Source organism: Myotis nattereri, assembly GCF_964212035.1.
Source record: "Myotis nattereri genome assembly, chromosome: 2".
NCBI classification, from domain to species: Eukaryota; Metazoa; Chordata; class Mammalia; order Chiroptera; family Vespertilionidae; genus Myotis; species Myotis nattereri.
In genome coordinates, this window is record NC_138076.1 from 30,821,642 (window position 1) to 30,844,312 (window position 22,671).

A 22,671-nucleotide genomic window follows, 5' to 3' on the forward strand; every position below is an offset into this window, starting at 1 on the left:
TTTACAAAGAATGTTTTCAAATAAAACCAATGATTTCTAAATCCAAATATATTTTACCTTTGCTAAAATATAGTGGGGGCATGTTAAATATTTCATCAGCGTATTTGAATGATACTCTTATATTTTAATGTATGCAAACATAATTGGGGTTCAGTTGCAATGTAAAACTACCTTCATCAGTGTTGAACTTAAAATGAAAACTTGGCACCAAATTTTTAAAGATAGAAACTTTACTAAGTAGTGTCTCCCTGTTGTTACCTAAAGAGTATATTTAAGAAAGTTTTCATGATTATTAAGAATTTGGATACCAAAGGGTTAAAAATATACATTTTTCTTTTACTGAAGAAATCTCATGATGTTTGCTAATGTTTTGTTTGTACAAATGGACATTTAGTAATGTTTTTAATTTTTTTTTTTTTAATGATTCCATGTATTTGCTTATTTCCATCTAGGAATAGTTACTAATGTATTTGAGATACAGCATACCAAATTTTAAAGTAACCAGAATCGTGAGTTAATGGTTTTTAGTCCATACTATTAAATTTTGTTGAAATATTGACATAATTATAAATTGGCTTCATGCTAAAAATTATTAGAAGTGATTGAGGAGGCAGTGTTTTAGAGCAATAGCTTTTGGTCAAGGAGGTCACATGACAATGGCTTATGCTCAATAAGTGTGCTTCTGCACTTCATGTATGTATATGTATTTTTAATCCAAATGTTGCCTGCAAATATGTGATCCCTTATTATTTAAGTTTCCTGTTTTATGAACCATTGCCCGTTTTAAATCACACAGAAGATTCTGAATCTGTAAAAACTACACATGTCAATGTTTTACAGCTACGTAATTCGAATTGAATTGATTTTTTCAAGTAATCCTAGAAAGGGGGAGCATTCCATATAGAAACTGCTGAAACTGCCACAGGTGCTTCTCCGAAAACCTTACAGTTGTGGCATTGAATGTTCAGTATGGCTTCCTTTCTCCACACGAGGCATACTGTTGAGGTATTTGTTGCGGTGATTGGTTTTAATGCTAATCTAGGAATTCAGATATAGATTCTTTAGATTTGCATGCTTTGCTTACCCTAATTTATGATATCTACCTTTTTATTTGTAAACTAACAATAGTTAAGTTGAGATCAGTATTTTAACAGAAATATTATTTATATAAAAACTGTGCTTATCTTTTATTGTCACATGGCATTAACAAAAAGAAAACATCCTGAAGGTGATGTGACAACTCAGATTCTAAAATCTATATTTCAGGTATTTCCTGATCCGTGGTTTTTCAAATTAAAAATAAAAACTGTTACTAGAATGGCTTCTTATGTATCCTAATCATGTGACACTATAAGTGGAAAATAGATGGGGGATTGGCTAGCAGTAGAGTGGAATTTGTTTTAAAGTTCTTTGAAGAGACATTCTTAGGTATAATAAATGTAATATTCTATTCAGAATTTTATTACAGAAAATCCTATATAATAAAAGCCTAATATGCAAATCGATCGAACGGTGGAACGACCTGCAGAACAACTGGTTGCTATGACACGCACTGACCACCAGGGGGCAGACACTTAGCGCAGGAGCTGCCCCCAGCCCACAGGCCCCAGGTTAGCTGGTTGCTCCACAGAGGGAGGCAACAGGCGGTGGTGGCAGGGGGCAGGCAGGCGAGTGGGTGGCACCAGGCCGGCCAAGGCGGGTGCCAGTGGGGGCCCCCCAATGGCCCTACCAATCACCCTACAGATCGGCCCTGATTGCCAGCCAGGCCTAGGGACCCTACCGTGCACGAATTTTGTGCATCGGGCCTCTAGTAGACTATATAAGCATGTTTTTAACTTTAGCAAAGTTTAAAAAAATACCAGTTTGATTTTTCCAGTTATTTAGCAGAGCAAACAATTCATACTACAGGCTAGTCTATGTCTTTCCATGTTTTCATATTCCAGTTTTGAAAGAATACGAAGAACCATTGGAGAAAATGGGTGGTCTGCCTAAAGATGGCGTTTCATGTTGACTGTTACAGGAACTAGAACCTACAGATCACTTCCATAATAAGTAGTAGCAAATTGATCTTACCAGCCTGAAAATCTGATAATGTCAATTTTCACGTACTTGAACAAACTAGATCCGATTTGAACATCAAGTTGATGCATACCTGATTTCTTTAAATCTTTCCTCATTTTCAGAGATTTTTAAAGTGGATATTAGGACCGGAGAGGGTCAGCTAGAGCCACAGAACAACTTGGTCCCGTGTGGGTCCTCTGTCTTCAGAAATGGACGAAGAAAAATTGTAGACTAGGTGTACTCTGTGCCCAAGTGCATCAAACTAAAGGTGCCAGATTTAAAAAGACTTAGTTCAATGTCTGTACTAAATATTTTCATGCAAAATAAAGTTTTAGAGAGTAATTTTGAACATTTTCTTCCAGATACTGTAAAGACTGCAGTTCAGATTAACTTTTGTCTTTATCAGTACCTCACTTGAGGTTCATAGGAGTGGCCAGCAGTTAGTGCAGTGTGGCCTAGCACACCACAGTGAATATTATGGATTAATGGAAAGGTGATAGCTTGACTGCTTAAAAAGTAGTCTAAAAGAACAAAGTACCACATTTAATGTGAGGTTGTTATAGAACCTATCAATCTTAAGCCACATTCATGTGCCCAACTTCCATTGAGTTTTAGGAAAATAACGGGATAGCTTAGGTTTAATACCTCCTTAAACTTGGAACACTATAAATAGAGTTTGAAGGGTTAATAAATTGATGATATATAACCAGAATTAGTGATTCCACTCTTAAAACAAAATTTTAAAACAACATTTGAGACATGCTTATTAGCAAATAGGACAGCTTATATGAAAAAAGAATTTAAAGACCTGAGCTGCTTTTGTTAAACATTAAAGTGTTTTGAGTATGGTACCATATAATGATTATTCCAGTTTTTATTTGGAAACCCATGTGATTTTCAGCCTCTATAGTTCGTATGAAAGTCCTCTCTACTTATTTAACATTAAAAAGTGGTTTGAGGAATTAAGACCTATAAAGATAGGTTTTCTTTTGTTTGAATTGAATAGTGCATAAAATAGAAAAAGTCTTTACTAGAAAGATTTTTTTCAGGAACCCATAGACCAGTGGTTCTCAACCTTTTGGCCGTTTAAATACAGTTCCTCATGTTGTGACCCAACCATAAAATTATTTTCGTTGCTACTTCATAACTGTAACATTGCTACTGTTATGAATCGTAATGTAAATATCTGATATGCAGGATGGTCTTAGGCGACCTCTGTGAAAGGGTCGTTCGACTGCCAAAGGGGTCACGACCCACAGGTTGAGAACCGCTGCCATAGACAGTTATTAAGAATAGAGGATTAGTTTGTTAACAGATCCAGCCTGCTGATTGTTTTTGAATGGCCCGTAAACTAAGAATGACTTTTACATATTTAAATGGTTGATCAAAAAACAAAAGAATAATAATATTTTGATTCATAAAATTATATGAAATTCTAATTTCAATACAAATAAAGGTTTGCTAATACACACTTAAGCTCAGTTGTTTATATATTGTCTGAGGCTTGCTTTCAGGCTAAAATGACAGAGTAGTTGTGATTGAGTTTGTGGCTTCTAAGACCTAAAATATTTATTTTCTAGCCCTTTAAAGAAAAAGAAAAGTCCCCCCCCCCCCCTAAATTAGATGATCCCTAATGTTCCTTTCCTGTCAATTTTTGTAATGTGCATTCTGTGATTGAGCAGCCACTTGTAAGTTTTTAAATGTAAGGAGAGCAAAATTAGGGAGTTAAACATTCCTCAGGGGTAGAGAATGGAGGAATGAATGTAAGTAAGTAGGAGAGGACATGGGAAGGAAAACATTAGAGGCAGAAGAGGGGAATAGTGGTTTTGGTTGTTGTGTATCAATGTCAGGTGTTAACAGATGTTTTGCTTCAGAGGAATATAAAGTCTATTAAAATAAACTATATATTGTGTATACCAGTATTCAGTCCTTAGTAACTTGAGAAATAATATAGGTGAAATCTTCTATAGCTCCCTAGAAGTAGAGAAAGGATACTTTATGTCTTTTTCCTATAATACTGTAGGGATATCGCCAAAACTATAACCTCCCAATTCTTCCACAGTCATCAAATGCCCCAGATCATATCTGTCCATACATTTATAGAATATGTAGACCTCCCTTTTGGATCACTCTAATTTCTGGTTCCCCAAAGTTATGTGAGGAACCAGTCTGACTTGTTACTGTTCTCTCTCACTTGGTTGGTCCATGCATAGGGAGTATACAGCATGCATTGGCTCTAGTTCTTCTTTTTTTTTTTTTTTTTAAATATATTTTATTGATTCTTTACAGAGAGGAAGGGAGAGGGACAGAGAGTTAGAAATATCGATGAGAGAGAAACATCGACCAGCTGCCTCCTGCACACCTTCCACTGGGGATATGCCTCCAACCAAGGTACATGCCCTTGACCGGAATCGAACCTGGGACCTTTCAGTCCGCAGGCCGACGCTCTATCCACTGAGCCAAACCGGTTTGGCTCTAGTTCTTCTTTTGAGTTTTGAAGATAATGCCTGACACAACTTGGACATTTGGTTGGCTCTTTCTCAGTCAAGTGATGTGCAAGTGTTTGACTACTTTTGATAAGGGAGGAGGTAGGGTGGTGATGTCTAGGTCTTTTATTAAGACATACAATCCCACTTAAACACTTACAATCTCTATGGTCTCTGGATCTCTGGATCTTGGCACTAATTTGTTGCTTATTTTTCTTTAAGGTTCTATTTCCTTGGAAGAACAGTAAACTGCTATTCTAGCCTAAATTCAGTCTACTGTTAAGTTTCTGAATGAAAAGTAAAGGAATTGGGTGTATTTTGAATGTTAGTCTTTTTAGCAACTTCAAGATGTTGGCATGCTCCTTACACAAGTTTTCGTTGGTGAACTGGCATTTATGGTTGTAGATTCCATTTTTAAAAATCTATGTACTATTCTTTTTTATTCTGTGATCCACTAAGGAGTAGTCTTTACTGTCAACTCTATTCTAATTTTAAGCATCAACTCTCATTTCTGTATTCTTTGATTTCAGAGAGCAAGTCCATACTTACCTGTAGAAATGATCATTGTATAAAGTTTGCTTACGTTCTGGGTCTTCATCTTTTCAAATTTGGAAAAACTAAGATTTAAAAAAAATTTTCAGGTGGCAACTTTTGTTTTTGTGTTTACATTCTTGAAGAAGTAGACCTTTCTGGACCATCTTCACTTGTGATATCTTCCAAAAATGAAATGCATCATTTAAAAATAGTCCAGCTATACACATTAGAGTTACATTTGAATAACAAGTTGATATTAAAAATAAAAAATACTATTTAGTATAAATGTAATTTGCTCTGCCCAAACTTCAGTAGTTTCCATTTAATTTATGTATCAAAATAAAAACATTAAGAATTCTAGAATAATATCAGAATTCACATCTGTGAGGTAAAATTAAAATGTCAATTTTAGTCCCCAGTAGCCGCACACAACTGCCTTCAGTGTTTAAGAAAATATTGTTGGTTTCTGGAATTTGTAAGAATTGTCTCTTTTATATCTGATAAAATTGAGTTTGGGCTTTTGCCTTTCTTCAAAATGTATAATAAATTTCTTTATGTCTTCTTCTAAGAAGTGAAGACATGTTTAGTGATTATCCAAGAATATATAGATTTTTTGTTTCTGAGGTGGAGCGTTATGAGTATGATGGCTGGAAATAGGAATTCAAAGCTTATTTTTATCCTTGAAAATGAAAGACCCTTATTTGCCCCTGATTCGGCAGTTTTCTCTCTGGAAAAAAAAATTTCTTTTTTGGCATTAATATTAACCTAGGAAACAAGAACCAAAGGTTCTGCATTGGTTATTTCACTTACACAAAATAAAGCCTTATTTGATCATACCTTTGCTCTGTTCATAGCATAGCTTGCTGAGTAAATATGGAGATATCTTTGCTGTTTGGTATTTCTGCAATTTCAGTTTATCAACCTATACCTAACAACCTGTTTTGCTTTTTTTTACAGATTTATTTCACAGAGCAGTGTATTTTCTTGTTCTCCAGGGGAACTTCAACATGGAGTTGCTTTTGTTCTCTAAATGTTTATTGTTTCCTAATTAAGATCTACAAGCTCAACTGGTTCTTTTATATTCATCTTATTCAGATCTCTCACACCACCACTTCCTCCTTTAATTTGAATCTTAGCTACTATAGAAGACATCAGACCTTTACTTGTGATATTAACCACGTAAGATGTTGATGCTTTTCAGTAGTAGAACTCTTAGCCTTAGGGCATGAGTTCCTAGAATAGTATTTGGCTTTCACAGGAAATATCCTATATAATAAAAACCTAATATGTTAAGGGTCTAGTTGTCCAGTTGTCCGTTCAACCAATGAAAGTGTAATATACTAATGATAAGCTAAGGCCGCTCAGCCGCTCACTATGATGGGCACTGATCACCAAGAGGCAGACAGTCAACTGGTTGACCAATCACTATGACATGCACTGACCACCAGGGGGTAGATGCTCCAACTGATAGGTTAGTTTGCTGCTGGGGTCCAGCCGATAGGGACTGAGCAAGATGGGCCGGACATGCCCTGGAGCCCTCCTGCGGTCCTCCCCGGTCCCGATCGTGCACCAGTAGGGTCGCTCAGCCTGACCTGAACCCTCTCACAATCTGGGACCCCTTGGGGGATGTCAGAGAGCAGATTTCGGCGTGATCCCGCAGGCCAGGCCGAGGGACCCCACTGGTGCACGAATTCGTGCACTGGGCCTCTAGTCCACTCATAATGCTGTAGAACAGCGGCTCTCAACCGATGGGTCGTAACCCCTTTGGGGGTCAAATGACCCTTTTACAGGGGTCGCCTAAGACCATCGGAAAACATATAATTATATATTGTTTTTGTGATTAATCACTATGCTTTAATTATGTTCAATTTGTAACAATGAAATTGGGGGTTACCACAACATGAGGAACTGTATTAAAGGGTCAGAGCATTAGGAAGGTTGAGAACCACTGCTCTAGAATGACAATTCCTTCAAGTTTTCCTAAGCAAGGCCAGAAAAAACTCCACAACTCAGCTTTTCACATCTCCAGCCTAATGACAAATTATTTTAATGTCAGGACATCCTTCTAAACTTCCACTTATAGTGTCACATAAAATCTGGCTTGTTGGTAAGCAATTGCATACCTTTGTTTTTAGGAAGCCGATTGTTATGAATGCCATGGACAATTTCAGTACATGTTTGTTTGTTAATGATTTTACTCAAGCTAAAGGAATGGATTATTAAAATTAAGTGCCTATAATATAGAGTTCAGGTTAAGTCTGAAGTTAGCATAAATTTAGGTTCTTCAGACTAACAAAAAATGATTTTGAGAAGTTAAATAGGAAGATGCCTTTTTTTAAAGTTTACTATATTGATTTTTAAATTACTATCGCCCAAATCTTGCTTAGTAATCAAATGTGCATAAGAGAGAAGTTAGTTACAGAGCTAGGATGAGTAACGCCTTCTTTAATGAAGACTTGCTGTAAATCTATATACCTTTTCATATCACCTTCAGATAGTTAGTCAGTTCGGCAGGAGCAGACACCAGCTGAAAATGCTAATGGGATGTAATTCAGTGTTTTTGTGTTGTGCAGCCTGAGAAATGCCAGTGGCCTGACAGCAGCAGACATTGCTCATACCCAGGGTTTCCAAGAATGTACCCAGTTTCTCTTGAACCTCCAGAATTGTCATCTGAACCGTTTCTATAATAATGGCACCTTAAATGGGGGCCATCAGAATATATTTCCTAATCATGTTAGTATGGGAACAAATCGCAAGAGATGCTTGGAAGATTCGGAACCCTTTGAAGTGAAGAAAGCTAGAACCGAAGGTGAGACCACTTTGTAGGCGAGTGTTTACTTTCTTTAACATGTTTTCTTTTTTATGGCTGAAAGCACCTCAAGATGAGACCTTCACTTAAGGTGGTACTGTGCCCGGAGGATTCTGGTGCAGTGAAGGTGGAGTTTTTCCTGTATTGCTACTTTGAAGATTTGCCATTTAACAAAAGGGGAGAATGTAAGAGGGCAGTGTTGACAGCTCAATATAAATGTGTGTCCATAACATTTCTGCATGCCCAGGTTTACCTTCCATGAATTAGAAAGATTTTTTTTGTTTGTTGTACCTGTTGGAAATACAACTATTAAAAAAAAAATCTGCCCCTGTGCCTGATTTCTTTGTTTCCTGTAAATGTCCCCGAGTTTATAACAATTGTTGGTCTGGTAGTAAAACATAGTTTCACATCTGGGAAGGTAGATGTTGGCTGTACTGTTCCACTTGCACTGTGATTTGGCCTCCGCTGGTCTCCATGACCCACAGGGTATTGTGTATTTGTCGCAAGATCTCGTATGTCACTTTGAGGACTTATGTCTGTAAGGTAAGTCAAGTTTTAGGTATTCATCCACTTTTTTATCTTTAGTTTTGGAGTTTGCAAATAATCAGAAGCAGTCATTCTTTACTTTGGGAAAAAAACCTTTATTTAGGAAAAAAATTACATATACGTATATCTATATGTAAAATATCTTAAACAGGACAAATTAATAGCTTGGCAGGAATATTTAGCAAACTTATACAGAGGAAATTGAGAGATGACAGTGAAAAGTACTCACTGAAATTATGCATTCAGATAATATTTGCTGAAAATACAAAGTTGTGCCCTTTGACTTAAAACAAAATTAGCCCTCACTGGTTTGGCTCAGTGGTTAAGAGTATCGGCCTATAAACCGAAGGATCAAGGGTTCAATTCCCAGTCAAGGGCACGTACCTCAGTTCCAGGTTCTCCCCAATCTGGTCAGTGTGCATGCAGTAGGCAACCAATCAGTATGTCTCACACATTGATGTTTCTCTCTTCCCCTCTCCTTCCCTTCCTCCCACTCTAAAAATCAATGGGGAAATATCCTCAGATGAGTAAAAAAAAAAAAAAATTTTTTTTTTAAATCAACTATACAAGTATAGTATGAGAAAACACTGCTGGGTAGAGGTGTTTAAATTTTATGGGTCAACATCATCTCTACTGCTTTGTCTCTAATGGGTATATCCAGACAAAAGGTTTTTTTGTGTGTGTTTTTTATGACAAGAATTGTAATATCTACTTCATAACTTCTGAAATCTTGGTCACTATAAAAACTTATGGTTATGTGACTTGAATGAATGAATGAACTTAAATGTAATAGTTTATCAAATTCATAGCATTTATAGGTTATGAGTTTAATCTAGAAGGTGCTATGATAAAACACGGAGGTATGTCTACTTCAAAAGTGTTTTTTAATAAAGTGTTACTCAGCATTGTCATTTATTTGTAACATGTTTCACTATATATTTTTTAATGTATTTTTACAGCTCTTTAAGCATATACTTTTTAAAAATGCTTTTTAAAATTTAATGCCTGATTAATATTTTGGAATGATATTAAGTGTTCGATTCATTGTACCCTCATTCTGTCTATGTCTATTAGTGTAGTTTGGTAGGATAAGTCTTAAATTCTGGTGTGATTTTTTTTTAAAGGTTTGACACTTAACATTCTACTAAGATGCAGAAATGTACCTAGAGATTTTTTTAAAACTAGTTTCTGAAGGTTTTATGGTGAGCTGATTTGGCCAATATCTTGCTGTTTTTGTCCTAAGTTTTCTAAATCCTACTACTACACAAATTTAGTTTGAAGCATTATGCAGGTTTTTAGGGATTTTATCTTTCTTTTCCAGACAAGGATTCATTTAGGCCAGTGATGGTGAACCTTTTGAGCTCGGCGTGTCAGCATTTTGAAAAACCCTAACTTAACTCTGGTGCCGTGTCACATATAGAAATTTTTTGATATTTGCAACCATAGTAAAACAAAGACTTACATTTTTAATATTTATTTTATATATTTAAATGCAATTTAACAAAGAAAAATCAACCAAAAAAATGAGTTCACGTGTCACCTCTGACACGTGTGTCATAGGTTCGCCATCACTGATTTAGGCGAACCAGAGTTAGAGATTCACATCTTACACACTAAACTCACCATGCAGCTTTCACAAATTGCCATTCCTAACAACCTGAGGATGTCAGTTAAGGAGAAAATGTGATGCCTGGCACTTGAGTTTGCAGATAATAATTATGCAAACCTAAGGTTGAGCACTGCTCTATATATACATGAAATAATACTTGTCACGATCACAGGAGAAATCATTGCTTGACATCAGATAAACTTTAATAGCTCCTCTTCCAGGGTTAACCATTTGTCTACTGAGCATTATTTTAATTATTTGCTCATTAAAATTTCTAGTACTCCAGTCCTGAGATTGCCTCGCATGTCACTTAAGAGCGTGTGTGTATAAATTCATATTTGTAAGCATAGTTAGTTGTCTTTTTTCCACCCCCATGCCTGCTGCCACTCTCCTTTATGGGAAAGGAAGAGTTGATTTTTTTCATTTTACCATTATGTATTTGCTGTGAATGGTATGTTAGGGCAGTAATTCTTTTTTTTTTTTAGTAATTCTTGATTACTAAAAGATTTTTCCCCCCAACTACCTGAATGTTCTAAATGAAGTTGTTCTTGGCTTCAGTAGCTCTATAGTTATTTCCATTCTTTGACCAGTTTTTTAGAATGCAATTTAAGATCGGTTGCCTTAGTTCATTTTAATTTTTGGCATTTTTAAAATTTGCTATTTATGCAAGCTTAAGTCTCTGCTCATTCTGAATTTTTTTTTTTTCCTCATGCAAGGACATACTTAGAGAGGAGGTGGGGGGAGGAGAGAAAGAGAAACATTGATTGGTTGTTTTCCTTATGCTCCCTGAGGATTGAACCTCTACAACCCAGGTACGTGCCCTGACCAGGGAATTGAACCGGCAACCCTTCGATACACAGGACGACACTCAACCAACTGAGCCACTCCAGCTAACCCTGAATTCATTTTGTGCATAAGTTTTTGGTTCTTATGTCAAAGTGAAAGTACTTTTTCCCCTAATGTAACATGCACAAAAAATACTTTTTAAAAATCACATACAAAAGTATTTGGAAGAGTTTAAAATCATTTTTTCTTTTTTGAAGTACAATTTTGGCTTTTTCTTACGGGTGACTGAAATATCTTGGTTAAATAAATGCATAGCTTGAACCCGTTCTTAAAGATGTACCTGTAAAATTCACTCCTTTAATTTTTTTACTTTAGAATCATGAGTCTGAAAGTTATCTACTCTTCCCCACAGAAAGTAGTATCTCTCTGCTTTCGGCAAACCATTTTCAAATATTTTAAGGTAATTAGAGTGATTTTCCCTTGGAAACTATATTGGTGTAAAGAACCAAAAGGAGGAATAATGCCTGGGCCTTTTTGTACTGCTTGAATATGAACTGTCCTTTGGAAGCAAATCTCTTTCATACAGTCCTTCACGCCAGTATCAAAATGTGCTTTGGTCAGAACAGACATAATAGATAGGGCCATGAACTCTGGAGGGTGAAATAAAATGCAAAGTTATTTGAGTGGTTGGTTTTGATGAAAAGTATTTGGGGGTAATAGTTCCCAATATGGGATTTTGTTCATTTATGATGGTGCAAGGAAGTAGCTATATAATTAGGTTTGGATTCTCCCCCACCCCCCTCCATTTATAAACCATTTGCTCAAGATGGAATGACGGATGGATTTGACGTAAGCTGGCACGGCTTTACAAAGACGTGTTTAATTTTGTTAGCATTCCTAGTCATCAGGAGTAACTCTACAATTACTCATGTATGTGTTTCTTGAGAGCTGTTGTCCAGGTTATTAGTGATCCTGGCTGGAAAAGAATGGCAGCTTCACCCATTAGAGAAACCTTTACCTTGTTTTTAGCCAGTAATTTTTGGGGTACAGCTCTAGAATTGTGAGTGGGGAAGGGTACTGTGAGTTACAAACTTACCTAGTAACAGAGTTTTATTTTTGGAAACATTTGCCCTAAGAAGTAGGCTGTGGTAATGCCAGATCTCAGATGTTAAGCTGACCTCATGGTTTTGTTTTAATCAAATAGGTATATTATTGATCTAGCATCTCATACATGTGTGTGGGTATTTAATATTAAAACATGTTTTAGGAAGTTGTCTTCAATATATGAATGACAGTTTAAAATTAGCAGTAAGAAGTGTCTCAGCACACTTTTCCTGGGATGAATTTAACAGGATTTTCACTTTCTGTTCTTAGTTCATGTTGACCAGCCTTAATGACTACAGGAGGAAGAAGGTAGATGTGCCTTAGCACCTTTGTTAATATGTGTTAGCTAGTTATTCAAACATGAGATTCAAGAAGTCAGGTTTTTAATGTAATTATTCCTGTGGAGTGTCACATATAAAATACTTTATTTTTTTGTTTACTTAGTGTTCTCAAACTTAGTAAACGGCTGTATTTGTGTGGTATTTTTTTTTTTAATTTGACCAGAGAGAACACTTGTGTTAGAACAACAAATGGTTTTGTCTTAATCCTTAACACACAGCATTTTAGAAATAGAATTTGAATGAATTATAATAAGGACCAAGCATTTTCTGTGATTTCCACTTACATTCTTGTAATCTTGAATTCAAGCCTCATGTGCTAGTCTGTTTCCAGTGTGTGCAGCTACAGGGGGACTCCACCACTTGCACACCTTCAGGACGGTGTGTTTCACATCCACTTTCATTCCGTGTTCCTTTAACAGCCCAACCCCCTCCACAGTTTTGTAGTACTGCCACTTTTGCCTCCCCGCTGCCCTACCCTCTTGAATTTCCCCAATCCCTGTTCTACTGCAGTTGGGGCTGTGTCATAGTTCCCCAGAAGGTTACCTTACAGAACCCCTTTTGCAGTGGCCTTAGATACTATTTTTAACAGGATGTTTATTTTCAAAAGTAGTTATTTGGGTTAATGTGCTCCATAATAGAACAGAGAATAGTTCTAACTAGTAATGGCTGGTGGGAAACCAAGGAAACACTTCCCTCCTGTTGTTTTTTTAAATGGGGATCTGAGATGAGAGTTCCCAGTTCAGTGGAAAGACCACTGTGGTGGTGGGTCAGCCCTGGGAGGGACCTCTGACTGGCACTGTAAAGATGCACGAAGGAAGATCATCTCACAACACCAAGCTGCTCTTAAACCCACTGTCTGAAACTACTTGCCAGTTTTACACATCAGTTGGTGTGTTCGGTGTGGAGTACAAGCCTTTCCTACATTTTAAACTCTCATGGTTTGTGTAGTTTTAGAAGCTCCCTTAGAATTGGCTTTAGGGGTTTTATTCAACCCTTGATTTTTAGATGAAAATACAAATGCAGGCCTCTGTTATCCCGGCACCTTCCTGAATGGAGCGTCTTGGCTCCAGAGGTCAAAGATGAGAAGACTCCCTGGGCAGTGACCGCTTGTGTCTGCTTTCAGCCAGTCCTAGATGGTTTTCTGTCATAACTGCATTGTTTAATGTGTGCTAGAATCAACAAATACCTGCTTTGGGAGTCAAAAGGTAAGGACACTTTAGAACATGTTCAGTAATTTTTTACCTGAAGGTAAATAAAACAGGAAGGGAAAGTGTTTTTTCAAAACAACCAAAATTTACAGTTTTTGGAACAAGATTTCTGAAGTGTTTACAGACCTCCTTTCTCAGATGCAACATGGGATATTTAAACAGTTACTTTGGCGATAGGTATGTGTGAGAGAAAATACCACAGGTGACATCTGTGAATGTCAGAGAAAGTCAAATCCAGATCCAATGTGAATATTCTGAGAGGCCAATTTTAATTTCATGACATAAAGTACAATTTTAAAAAGCAAATGCAACCTTCGTGCCCCTGTATAATTTGAGTGCTCACTATATGCAGGTGCTGAGAATAAAGTGAAGACATTAGTATGAAATTACCCAGGGTTCTGGAGCAGCTGGATTATCAGCCAAGTAGTGAAATATCCTTGCAGATATTTTATGGGAAAAACTCACTACAAAGATGGTGTATCCTTCAAGAAATTAAATTCTAGGTTGTCTGCATTAGCATATGCTTCCTACATTAAAGAGTTTGACTACCCAAATATGAAAGCCTTTGTTCTTGTTTCACTTTTCTATTAATGAGAAACTTACCTGCATTAACAAAAGACAGTCTGCTAAATGGAACAATTTTAGAGCATAACTCCTAGTGTACTGGGTAGGCCTCTAGCTAAGGGATTAATTTTTGCTTTAAAGTGGCATTGTGCCCCAGGTCCTCTATATACACACATTTTTGTTTCCAATGTCCCCAAACTTCCTTTGCCACCGACTCTGGCCCCCTAGTGGCAGGTCCGCCTTCATGTCCTGCTTCCACTTCTCTGAAATGACGGGTTAGTTTGATGTTACTGGTTGCTATAGTTCATGTTTCTTGCTTTCTGTGTTTGCCATTTCTGGCTAGAGTGTAGGTTTCATTTGTTGATACGGGTACTATCCTAGGCACTGGGCTCAAAGGATGAGTTGGCAAATAGCTTTTATGAAGATTGTGGGGTAAGGGTGGTCTTCATTTTTTTTAAAATACATTTTTATTTCAGAGAAAGGGAGAGGGAAAGAGAAACATCAATAATGAGAGAATCATGGATCAGCTGCCTCCCTCATGCCCCCCCCCCTTGGGAAATGAGCCTCCAACTCAGGCATGTGCCCTGACCAGGAACTGAACTATGACCTCCTGGTTCATAGGTTAATGCTTAACCACTGAACCACACTGGCTGGGCTTTTTTATTTCAGAGAGAAACATCAATTATGAGAGAGAATCATTGATTGGCTGCCTCCTGCACATCCCCCACTGGGGATTGAGCCCACAACCCCAGGCATGTGCCCCTGACCGAAATCGAACCCGGAACCCTTCAGTCTGCAGGCCAGTGCTCTATCCACAGAGCCAAACCAGCCAGGGCTGGGCTTATCTTAAAAAACAAAACAAAACAAAACATGTGCAATTTGAAATTGCAGATATAATGTAGTTGCCACTTTGCCCAAGGAACACTGACACCTGAGCTCCACAACAAAACCAGACATGGAATATGGCTACTAAAAGCCACCCTGTATCCCAGGGAATGTCTTTTTTACAAGGATATTTGTGGTTTTGCCATGATAGCCTGCACCTGTTCTCAGTATACACCCGATTTGGCTTATCAGGCATTAGAGTGCGGAAAAGCGGGAAACCACACCCCGTGCTGAATGCAGGTTTATCGAGACTAAACTCCCAGAAGGTTGTATGGATTGTGACAACTGGTATTTGGAACACCCCTTTCCAGTCTTCCCCCTACTGAGATGGCTTATTTATCGCTGATCTCTTGAAAGTATTGTTTCATAGTGAAGATAGGACCTTGCCTATCACTTATTTGGGGCTTGTAGAGGATTACAAAAAGCATTGAGTGGAAAAGACTGAAATCCATGGTTTAACGCCTCTGGTTTTTCAAAGCACCTCTATTTGTAAACTGTTTTCTGGCCTCATACCTGTGCAGACTTCTATTTTCTCTCAACTACACAAAATCACACTCTTCTGTTTCTCCCACATACTAATTCAGAATTTATTTCTCATTAAGACTGCACTATCTTTAGTTTCAACAGTTAAGGGAATAATCTGGAATATGCTCATTCCTATATTGAAAATGACTTGTGTGCCTCTAAAACTAGAAGTAATTAAAGCTGCAAAATTCAAGCTTTGCTTTTAAATTATTTGAAAGAAATATTTAGCACTAAATGTTGTTGCTTATTCTTTGACCCAAAAATAATGCTAGTTATTTATCTGAGTAAAGACCCAGAAATGTGCACAAAGATGCCTTTATAAGGATATTGATTTGATTATGGTGTTCACAATAGGAAAGAAAACGGAAGCAACCCAAGCAGTAGCAGGGAATTTGGTGGCGGGCAAGTTATAATACAGCCGTACAATGGATTTCCAACTTTAAAGATTATTTTGAACTTAGTTGATACCTTTATGCCATGGTAAATGAATAAAAGCAAAGCATAAAAATGATTTTTAGGATCTGGTTTTGAAGAAAAATACATGCTTAAGACTAGATTTGTCTATATCAAATGAGAGTGGCTGCGGGGGTTGAGGGTGGGGGTGTTTCTGCACAGAGTATGTAGTACTTGGAGGAAAAGTGATTAAATGTGCATATTAGCTTTTCTCCAAGATACAGAGAATGATAATTTTACAAGAAATGTACATATAGCATCAGCTCCAAATATCTTGGTACTAAAACTTCAATGTTATTTTATCTAGAAGCATAGGCTAGTACCACACGGGAACAGTATTGGCAGGCCTGTCTTGATTGAGTCTTGGCTTTTACCTTATTTTCTGTTACTGAAATTTGTGATTTTTTTTTTATTTGAGGATCATTTTCATGATTTTTATGTTACCAAGAACTGTCCTAGTATTTATGAAAAACAATTGAATGGGCATTTTGAGGCATAATATAGAATATGCTGAATTGAAAAATATTTGTAATACTGTGGAAAAGTTTCTCAGTAGTATACTAAGATCATTTGTCGTGTAGATTATGAAATTATTTGAAAATTTTGGAATGTTCAGTGCTCGAACAAAAAGGAATGAGAAACATTTGTCGTAAAGTCTTTCTGTATGTGCATTGGATCTAAAATTGCCTTTGTTTCCTGTGCAGCTCAAAGCTTGGATTACTGCATGTCGCTAGTGAACAGCGAGGCAGAAGATGATGCTGACAAAATGCACATCGATAGAGAGTTTGCTGTTGTAACAGGTGGGAGTGGACAGTTTCCTGTTAGCTGCAACAACAGTCCAATGGTCGAAGACACCACACAGCAGGAGGGTGGTTCTGTTGGACCAAAAGAAATAGAAATATATACTGTTTCAGCAATGCAGACCCCTTGTCGTTGCAAGAATCAGTATGCATATTATTTCTAACAGCTTCTTTCAAACGAGTTTTGCACTTTGTTGTCTAGTGTTTCAAAGAATGTTATAATTTGCATATCTTGGGCAAGTTTGTAGATACAAGGATAAGTGTTTTTGGTGCATTCTATGGATATGAAAAATATAAGTGCAATCTCTATATTTTGATTTTAAACTTTTGCTTAATGTGCCTTGTTTAATTTTAATAAGGTTTTGCATTTTTTCTGACGGAGGACTTTGGGTGAATATACTGAATGAACGCCTATTGCTAGTAATTTCAAAGCGATTAACAGCCAGAAGTCTGACTCGCCATAAACACTGAGAACTAGTAAACATTGTGGTTTTACTTGTAACCAGTCGCGCCAGTACAGAATCTGTCATTCGACGCTCAGTGGTTGCTCTGGTTTCTGTGCCACACACGCTAGGTCTAGTAAAATGCTGACCACCGTGTCTCACAAAACATATTCTATACACTAACATTTTTAGTATATTAAAATTTTAGTATTGATAGTCATTATCCATTTTTAAAAGGCAAAGTCTCAGTTTCTTTTAGCTTTTTAAGATTTATCCATTTAGTTCATGCTTTTTTTCTACAATCTTATTTAGGTACCATAAAAATATTTTAGCCATTCTTTTACTGTATTATTATATTTAGAAATAGATACTGGCTTTTTAAAATTTTTATTATGTCTTTATGCCAAATTCTCTACTGGGGATAAAAGATTATATATTTTGTTTCCCAGACTTACATGAAAATAATCATTTCTGTTCAAAAAAATGTATACATCTTTCTCGAAGCTACAGAATTGTTATGGGAGGAGTCACCTTTTTGCCAAATAATTAAATGAATCAAAGCCAATTTGTTTTTTTAATGGCATTGCTACATGCTTTTAAAAAGGCAGAAGTAATCACTCTTTAATCTTCAAACATTAATTCCCTGGGTTTTCAGGTTAAGTTTGATACCAAAATGAACGTAACATTAAAAAAGCCATAATTTTTTTCAAGCCCAGCTCATCCCATATATAGGTGCCAAGTAAGCACCCTCATATTTTCCATCATTTCATTTATAACATTATCTGACTGAATAAGCAAACATTAAAATAGCTAAAGATTACTTGTAGCAGATAAGTAAATGGGTGAGTCCTGAAAGGCAGTTTGGAACAGAATAAAGGACAGTATTGGAGCTGGCCAGTGGGGCTATGTCTTAGCCATTTTCTAGCATGTCTGCTATTTGCATGCTCAGTTTTATTAGATTTCTTACAATGATATGAGGTGATCTACTAACCTTGATTTTGAGATTGCATAATGCACTAAAGGAAAGCAGTACTCACACGGTGAACATTAAACAAAAAAAGTGAGTCTCGTTAACTCAGATTTCTGAGGCCATGCTCATTTACCTTTGCAGACCCAGTCACTGAAAATCGGATTTTCACCTTTGTTGGTAGTATACCAGTTATTAATAACTATCAAACTTGCCACCATACCCATGAGTTTTATCACCCAGGAACAGTTGTTTATACTTTTTAAAAAATTTAAATATTTCCCTGGAACAGCTTGTTTTTTTTCCTTTTTATTTCACTTCATGTTTAGTTCTTGAAACACTTGCTCTCTACCCTTGAGTTTTACCTAACTAGAAATGCTATCATTTACTTTTTTTAAAAGTTGTCATAATCTTCTGAAGAATTTCTAATAATTATTAAACTATGATTGGCATTTAAATTGCCAGAAAATTGATGATTAATGGAATGTTTAGGAGATGTTTGTTCATTGAACAAGCTATGATTTTTTTGTTGGCAGAGAGATTTGCAAGACACACAAAAACCTGTGTTCGAGTACAAGTCAGAGGTCTATAGGCGATGAACCCAAAAGTGGCCCCTTCAGGGCACAGGCGCACTCTGTGAGATGTTAGGGTGACCAGATATGCAAAATGGGTCCTCATCTATTACAGCTTAGCTCTTCTGTGTTTAATATCATACCATGCTTTAATAGCGCAGAACATTAAAATTTAATATTAGTAAGCAAGACATAATTTTAGATCATTCTCTATACTGTGCTGTGAACTCCTGTGAACATGAAAATTAACTCTCTAGTGTCATTATACAGAAAAGTACCTTGTAATTGCCTATTCCCATGTGCCCAAGCGTGTTGTGACTGACATTTTTTTTGTAAGACATCCTTCTTTTAATGGATGCAGATTAACCTATCAACATTTTCCAGTATAAGTTGTTTTTGAAAGTGGAACCTTGGATGTCATGATCACCTTAATTGCTGAACTCAGAAGAAACTGCAGAACTGCCATTGGCCCAGGACTGTGCATGAGAACCATTAGTTCCTGCCTGTGGTCGCGGTGCTGGGCACTCTGCGGAGCTGCTCGGTGGCACTGGCAGGAGGACCGTTAGGCTTGAGTGTGGAAGGGAAAGCGGTTCCTCTGCATATTCCTGTGTACGCTTTCCTGACGTGTGAAGGAAAGTCCAGGAGCTGCCTTAGTTCACCTGCTTCGTAACCGCTTTCCTCTTGTTAAGTGCTGCAGAAGTTTGTGTTTTATTTCAGCCTTTTGTGGGAATCCCTACATTCAGTTCTGATGGACTTTCTGAGGGGTGATTTTAAAAACCTTTCTCCGAGAGGAGACTAAAATGGGAAGTTTTTTTGACAGCTTTTCAGTACCATTGGTATTTTTCATGCAGTATATTTGTCAACTTAAGTTTTTTTAATTTTTGGCTTCCCAACACTCCTGAAATGGATAAATGTTTTCTTTCTTCCCAGGCAAATGCTGCCGTTGTGTTTTATTTTAAAATCTATGTATGGTTTTCACTTTGGAAAAGGAACTGGTTTGTTTAAAAGAAAAGAAACTGAATAAGTCCTTTAAAATTGTAGCAGCAAAGAAGCATTTTATAGTTTCTCCTCCCCTCTGGTTCTGAATTTTGGTGACAGGTGTATTTCTTAATGCAGATATGAAAAACAGTAGCTCCGTATCGAATACATTGACAAACGGATGTGTCATCAATGGACATTTGGACTTCTCTTCCACGACTCAGATCAATGGGATGGAAAGCAGGAATAACCAGTGCTTAACAGGATCTAATGGAATTAGCAATGGATTAGTTCCAGGACCACCATTTCCGAGTAGCCAGGGTTCTCTCTGTGTTAATGGGACTGAGGAACCAGAAAAGACCATGAGCGTTAATCCTGAGATGTGCGGTTCTCTGCACCTGAATGGGAGTCCAAGTAGCTGCATAGCTAATAGACCTTCCTGGGTGGAAGATATTGGGGAAAATTTGCACTATGGACATTACCACGGGTTCGGGGACACTGCTGAAAGCATCCCTGAGCTTAATAGTGTAATAGAGCATTCCAATTCTGTGAAGGTGGAAGAAAGATATGACATTGCCGTCCTGGGTACCATGAACCTCTACCATGGCTCTTAAAGGCAAGTGGCCGGGCTCTGTCTGGAAGCATTAATCCTTCCTAGTAACCAACTCAGAATACTAATGTAGCATCAACTTTTAAAGGAATGCCACGACTTGTCCTATTTTTTTATACTTTAACTTTCTGAAAAAGCAAACTTGTATTTATACAAGTTCCTCGTGAGTCCTAGTGAAAGCACGAGTGGGGCATATTTAGTGCATCAGAGTTTCTTCCGTAGGTAGCGAGACTCTAACGATGCACTTTTGGAATTTAATTTTTCTGCTGCCAATCTGTCACCATAAATTGGCAATTTTTCCTTTTGTCAAATATCTCATAAAGATAAATTGGAGGCAGTTAAAGAGGTGCTTGGTAATTTAACTCTTTGCACATGGCCATCATTTTGAAAAGCTTGCTTTTCCCTCATTCCTGCAGAATTTTTGACAGAAGACAGCTATTTCCCTATGCAAGGTCCAGCCTTACAAAGATGACTTGCAGTGATTTGTATGAAGAAAAGAACATTTGTGCTTTTCAAAGTTCTTTCATTGAAACTTTGCAACTTGACGTATAAAGGTCTCGCTTGTAGACACACACAGTGGTTTGGACACATAAGTCATGTCCCTTCTTTCCTGATTTAACTCACTGCCTGGGTTTCATTGAAAACACATGCAGCCAGGGACTGACTTCTGATTGATTGTTTTTATTACACATTTCCTACTTTGTCTCTAGAATTTTTACTTCAGATAACGGTTTCCTTTATATGTAGTGGAAGTTACCATTCGTAGGAACTGTCAGGTCAAAATGCGTAACTGACCATTCTGACTTATATTTTCTTTGTTTTTGTTTTTCTGGGGGTTTTCTGCTTTAAAATATATACCACTATGTATATCCAGTAAACTGAGAGAATTTTGAATCTCTTTTAATAAAATTGTTAAGTTTATGGTTTTATAGAAATTAGCTTTTGTTTAGGTGACACTGTGGTTACACTGTGCAAATATTGTAATGGGTTTTTACTTTTCTGATTTTTGTAATAAAAATTGGTGAAGATAGAGAAAATGTCAAATGAACAAGCCAATGTTCTAGCGTGTTACTAACATTTTGTGTTTTTTTTAAACTGTCCTTTACAAATTGAATTAAAAAAATCCTCTCACACTCAATTTGTTCCTAGGGAGTAGTTTCTTTCCTCATAAGGAGTATGTGTATGTATAAGGCGGTGGGGTGGGGGGTGGGGGGAGTAGTGTCCGTGAAGTGGAAGGAATAGGAAGGGAGGTAGGAGTTAGTATTGCCTTTCATTTTGCTTGTCAGATTTTACTTTATTCTTCTGATTCCTGCCATGTAGTATTTTTTATCTCCTTTGGTATATACTCTAGTTTTATGGACACTTTGTCTCACTGGATGCGGGGTGGCAGGAGGGCAGGTAATAAAGTGCTATCAGCTAACAGTATTGTCCTTGTGTTATTTTCATAAATGACAACATCCATACTTGGCTGAACTTTTTTGGGTCAGCAGATATTAATGAATATAAGCCTTTTAAAATTTTAACTTATAATTAGTAAATGGCCATTCCGGCATGCCGGTATATGTTAGTTAAGCCCTAGTTGGTTTGGTTCAGTGGATGGAGCGTCAGCCTACAGACTGAAGGGTCCCAGGTTCAATTCTGGTCAAGGGCGAATGCAGTAGGGGGGTATGCAGGAGGCAGCCAATGAATGATTCTCTTTATCATTGATGTTTCTATCTCTCTCCCTCTATGAAATCCATAAAAATATATTTAATAAAACACTCGTTAATTTATGCATATTATTGTAAAACTGAAGAGACCAAAATGAGGGAGCATTAGGCTTTGGAAGTGTCACAAAAATGACTCTCATGACAACAAGAATCTGCTTGTGTCACCGCCACCTTCTCCCATGCCCATGTGGGCTCAGTAATAAGCTCCAATTCTAGATGGCCTTGGAAACCTTTTTAACTGACTGACCCAAGAAGCCCCCCAAATGAGAGATGAACCCTAGTGCCATTTATTCCCTGCTTGACAATTTTGTATTTCAGAGACTTCCTAGTTAATATTTGCTGAAAAACATTAAATGGAGCTCTTAAAAATATACTGAAGGTCAGAACATTTGGTTTGTCTTGGACGTGGGACAATGGCTGCTTCTTGGGGGTAAAAATATTACCTGGAATCTATAGTAGGGCAATATCCCCACTTCGGTGGGTATTGATGAAAATAATATTTGGCCATATTATAGTTGAGTCTTTGACACTAGTACATTGTTTAGAGGTACATAAGGAAGTTATGATGGAATTATATCATGCCTAGAACTTGCTTCAGAATAATATAGAAAAGTGAGTGGAGACAAAGCTAAAATCAGATTGAGTATAAGTTAATGTTGACACCAGGTCCATGAAAGTTCA

General features: G+C 37.1%; 1 protein-coding gene across 2 annotated transcripts in view; it reads left to right on the forward strand.

Annotated features, from left to right (window-relative positions):
- The window catches only part of ANKRD10 (ankyrin repeat domain 10), a 35,880-nt gene extending 14,461 nt beyond the window's left edge, over nt 1-21,419 (forward strand). The window contains exons 4-7 of one of the 2 annotated variants that reach the window (XM_081083782.1): nt 7,655-7,890; nt 16,616-16,711; nt 19,810-20,287; nt 20,698-21,419. In XM_081083782.1, the coding sequence (XP_080939908.1) occupies nt 7,655-7,890; nt 16,616-16,711; nt 19,810-20,285 (808 nt within the window). In that variant the 3' untranslated portion in view covers nt 20,286-20,287; nt 20,698-21,419. Of the gene's footprint in view, nt 1-7,654; nt 7,891-16,615; nt 16,712-19,809 lie in introns of both variants that reach the window. The other variant, XM_081083781.1, reaches the window with a different exon arrangement.
- Nucleotides 21,420-22,671: the final 1,252 nt, after the last annotated feature.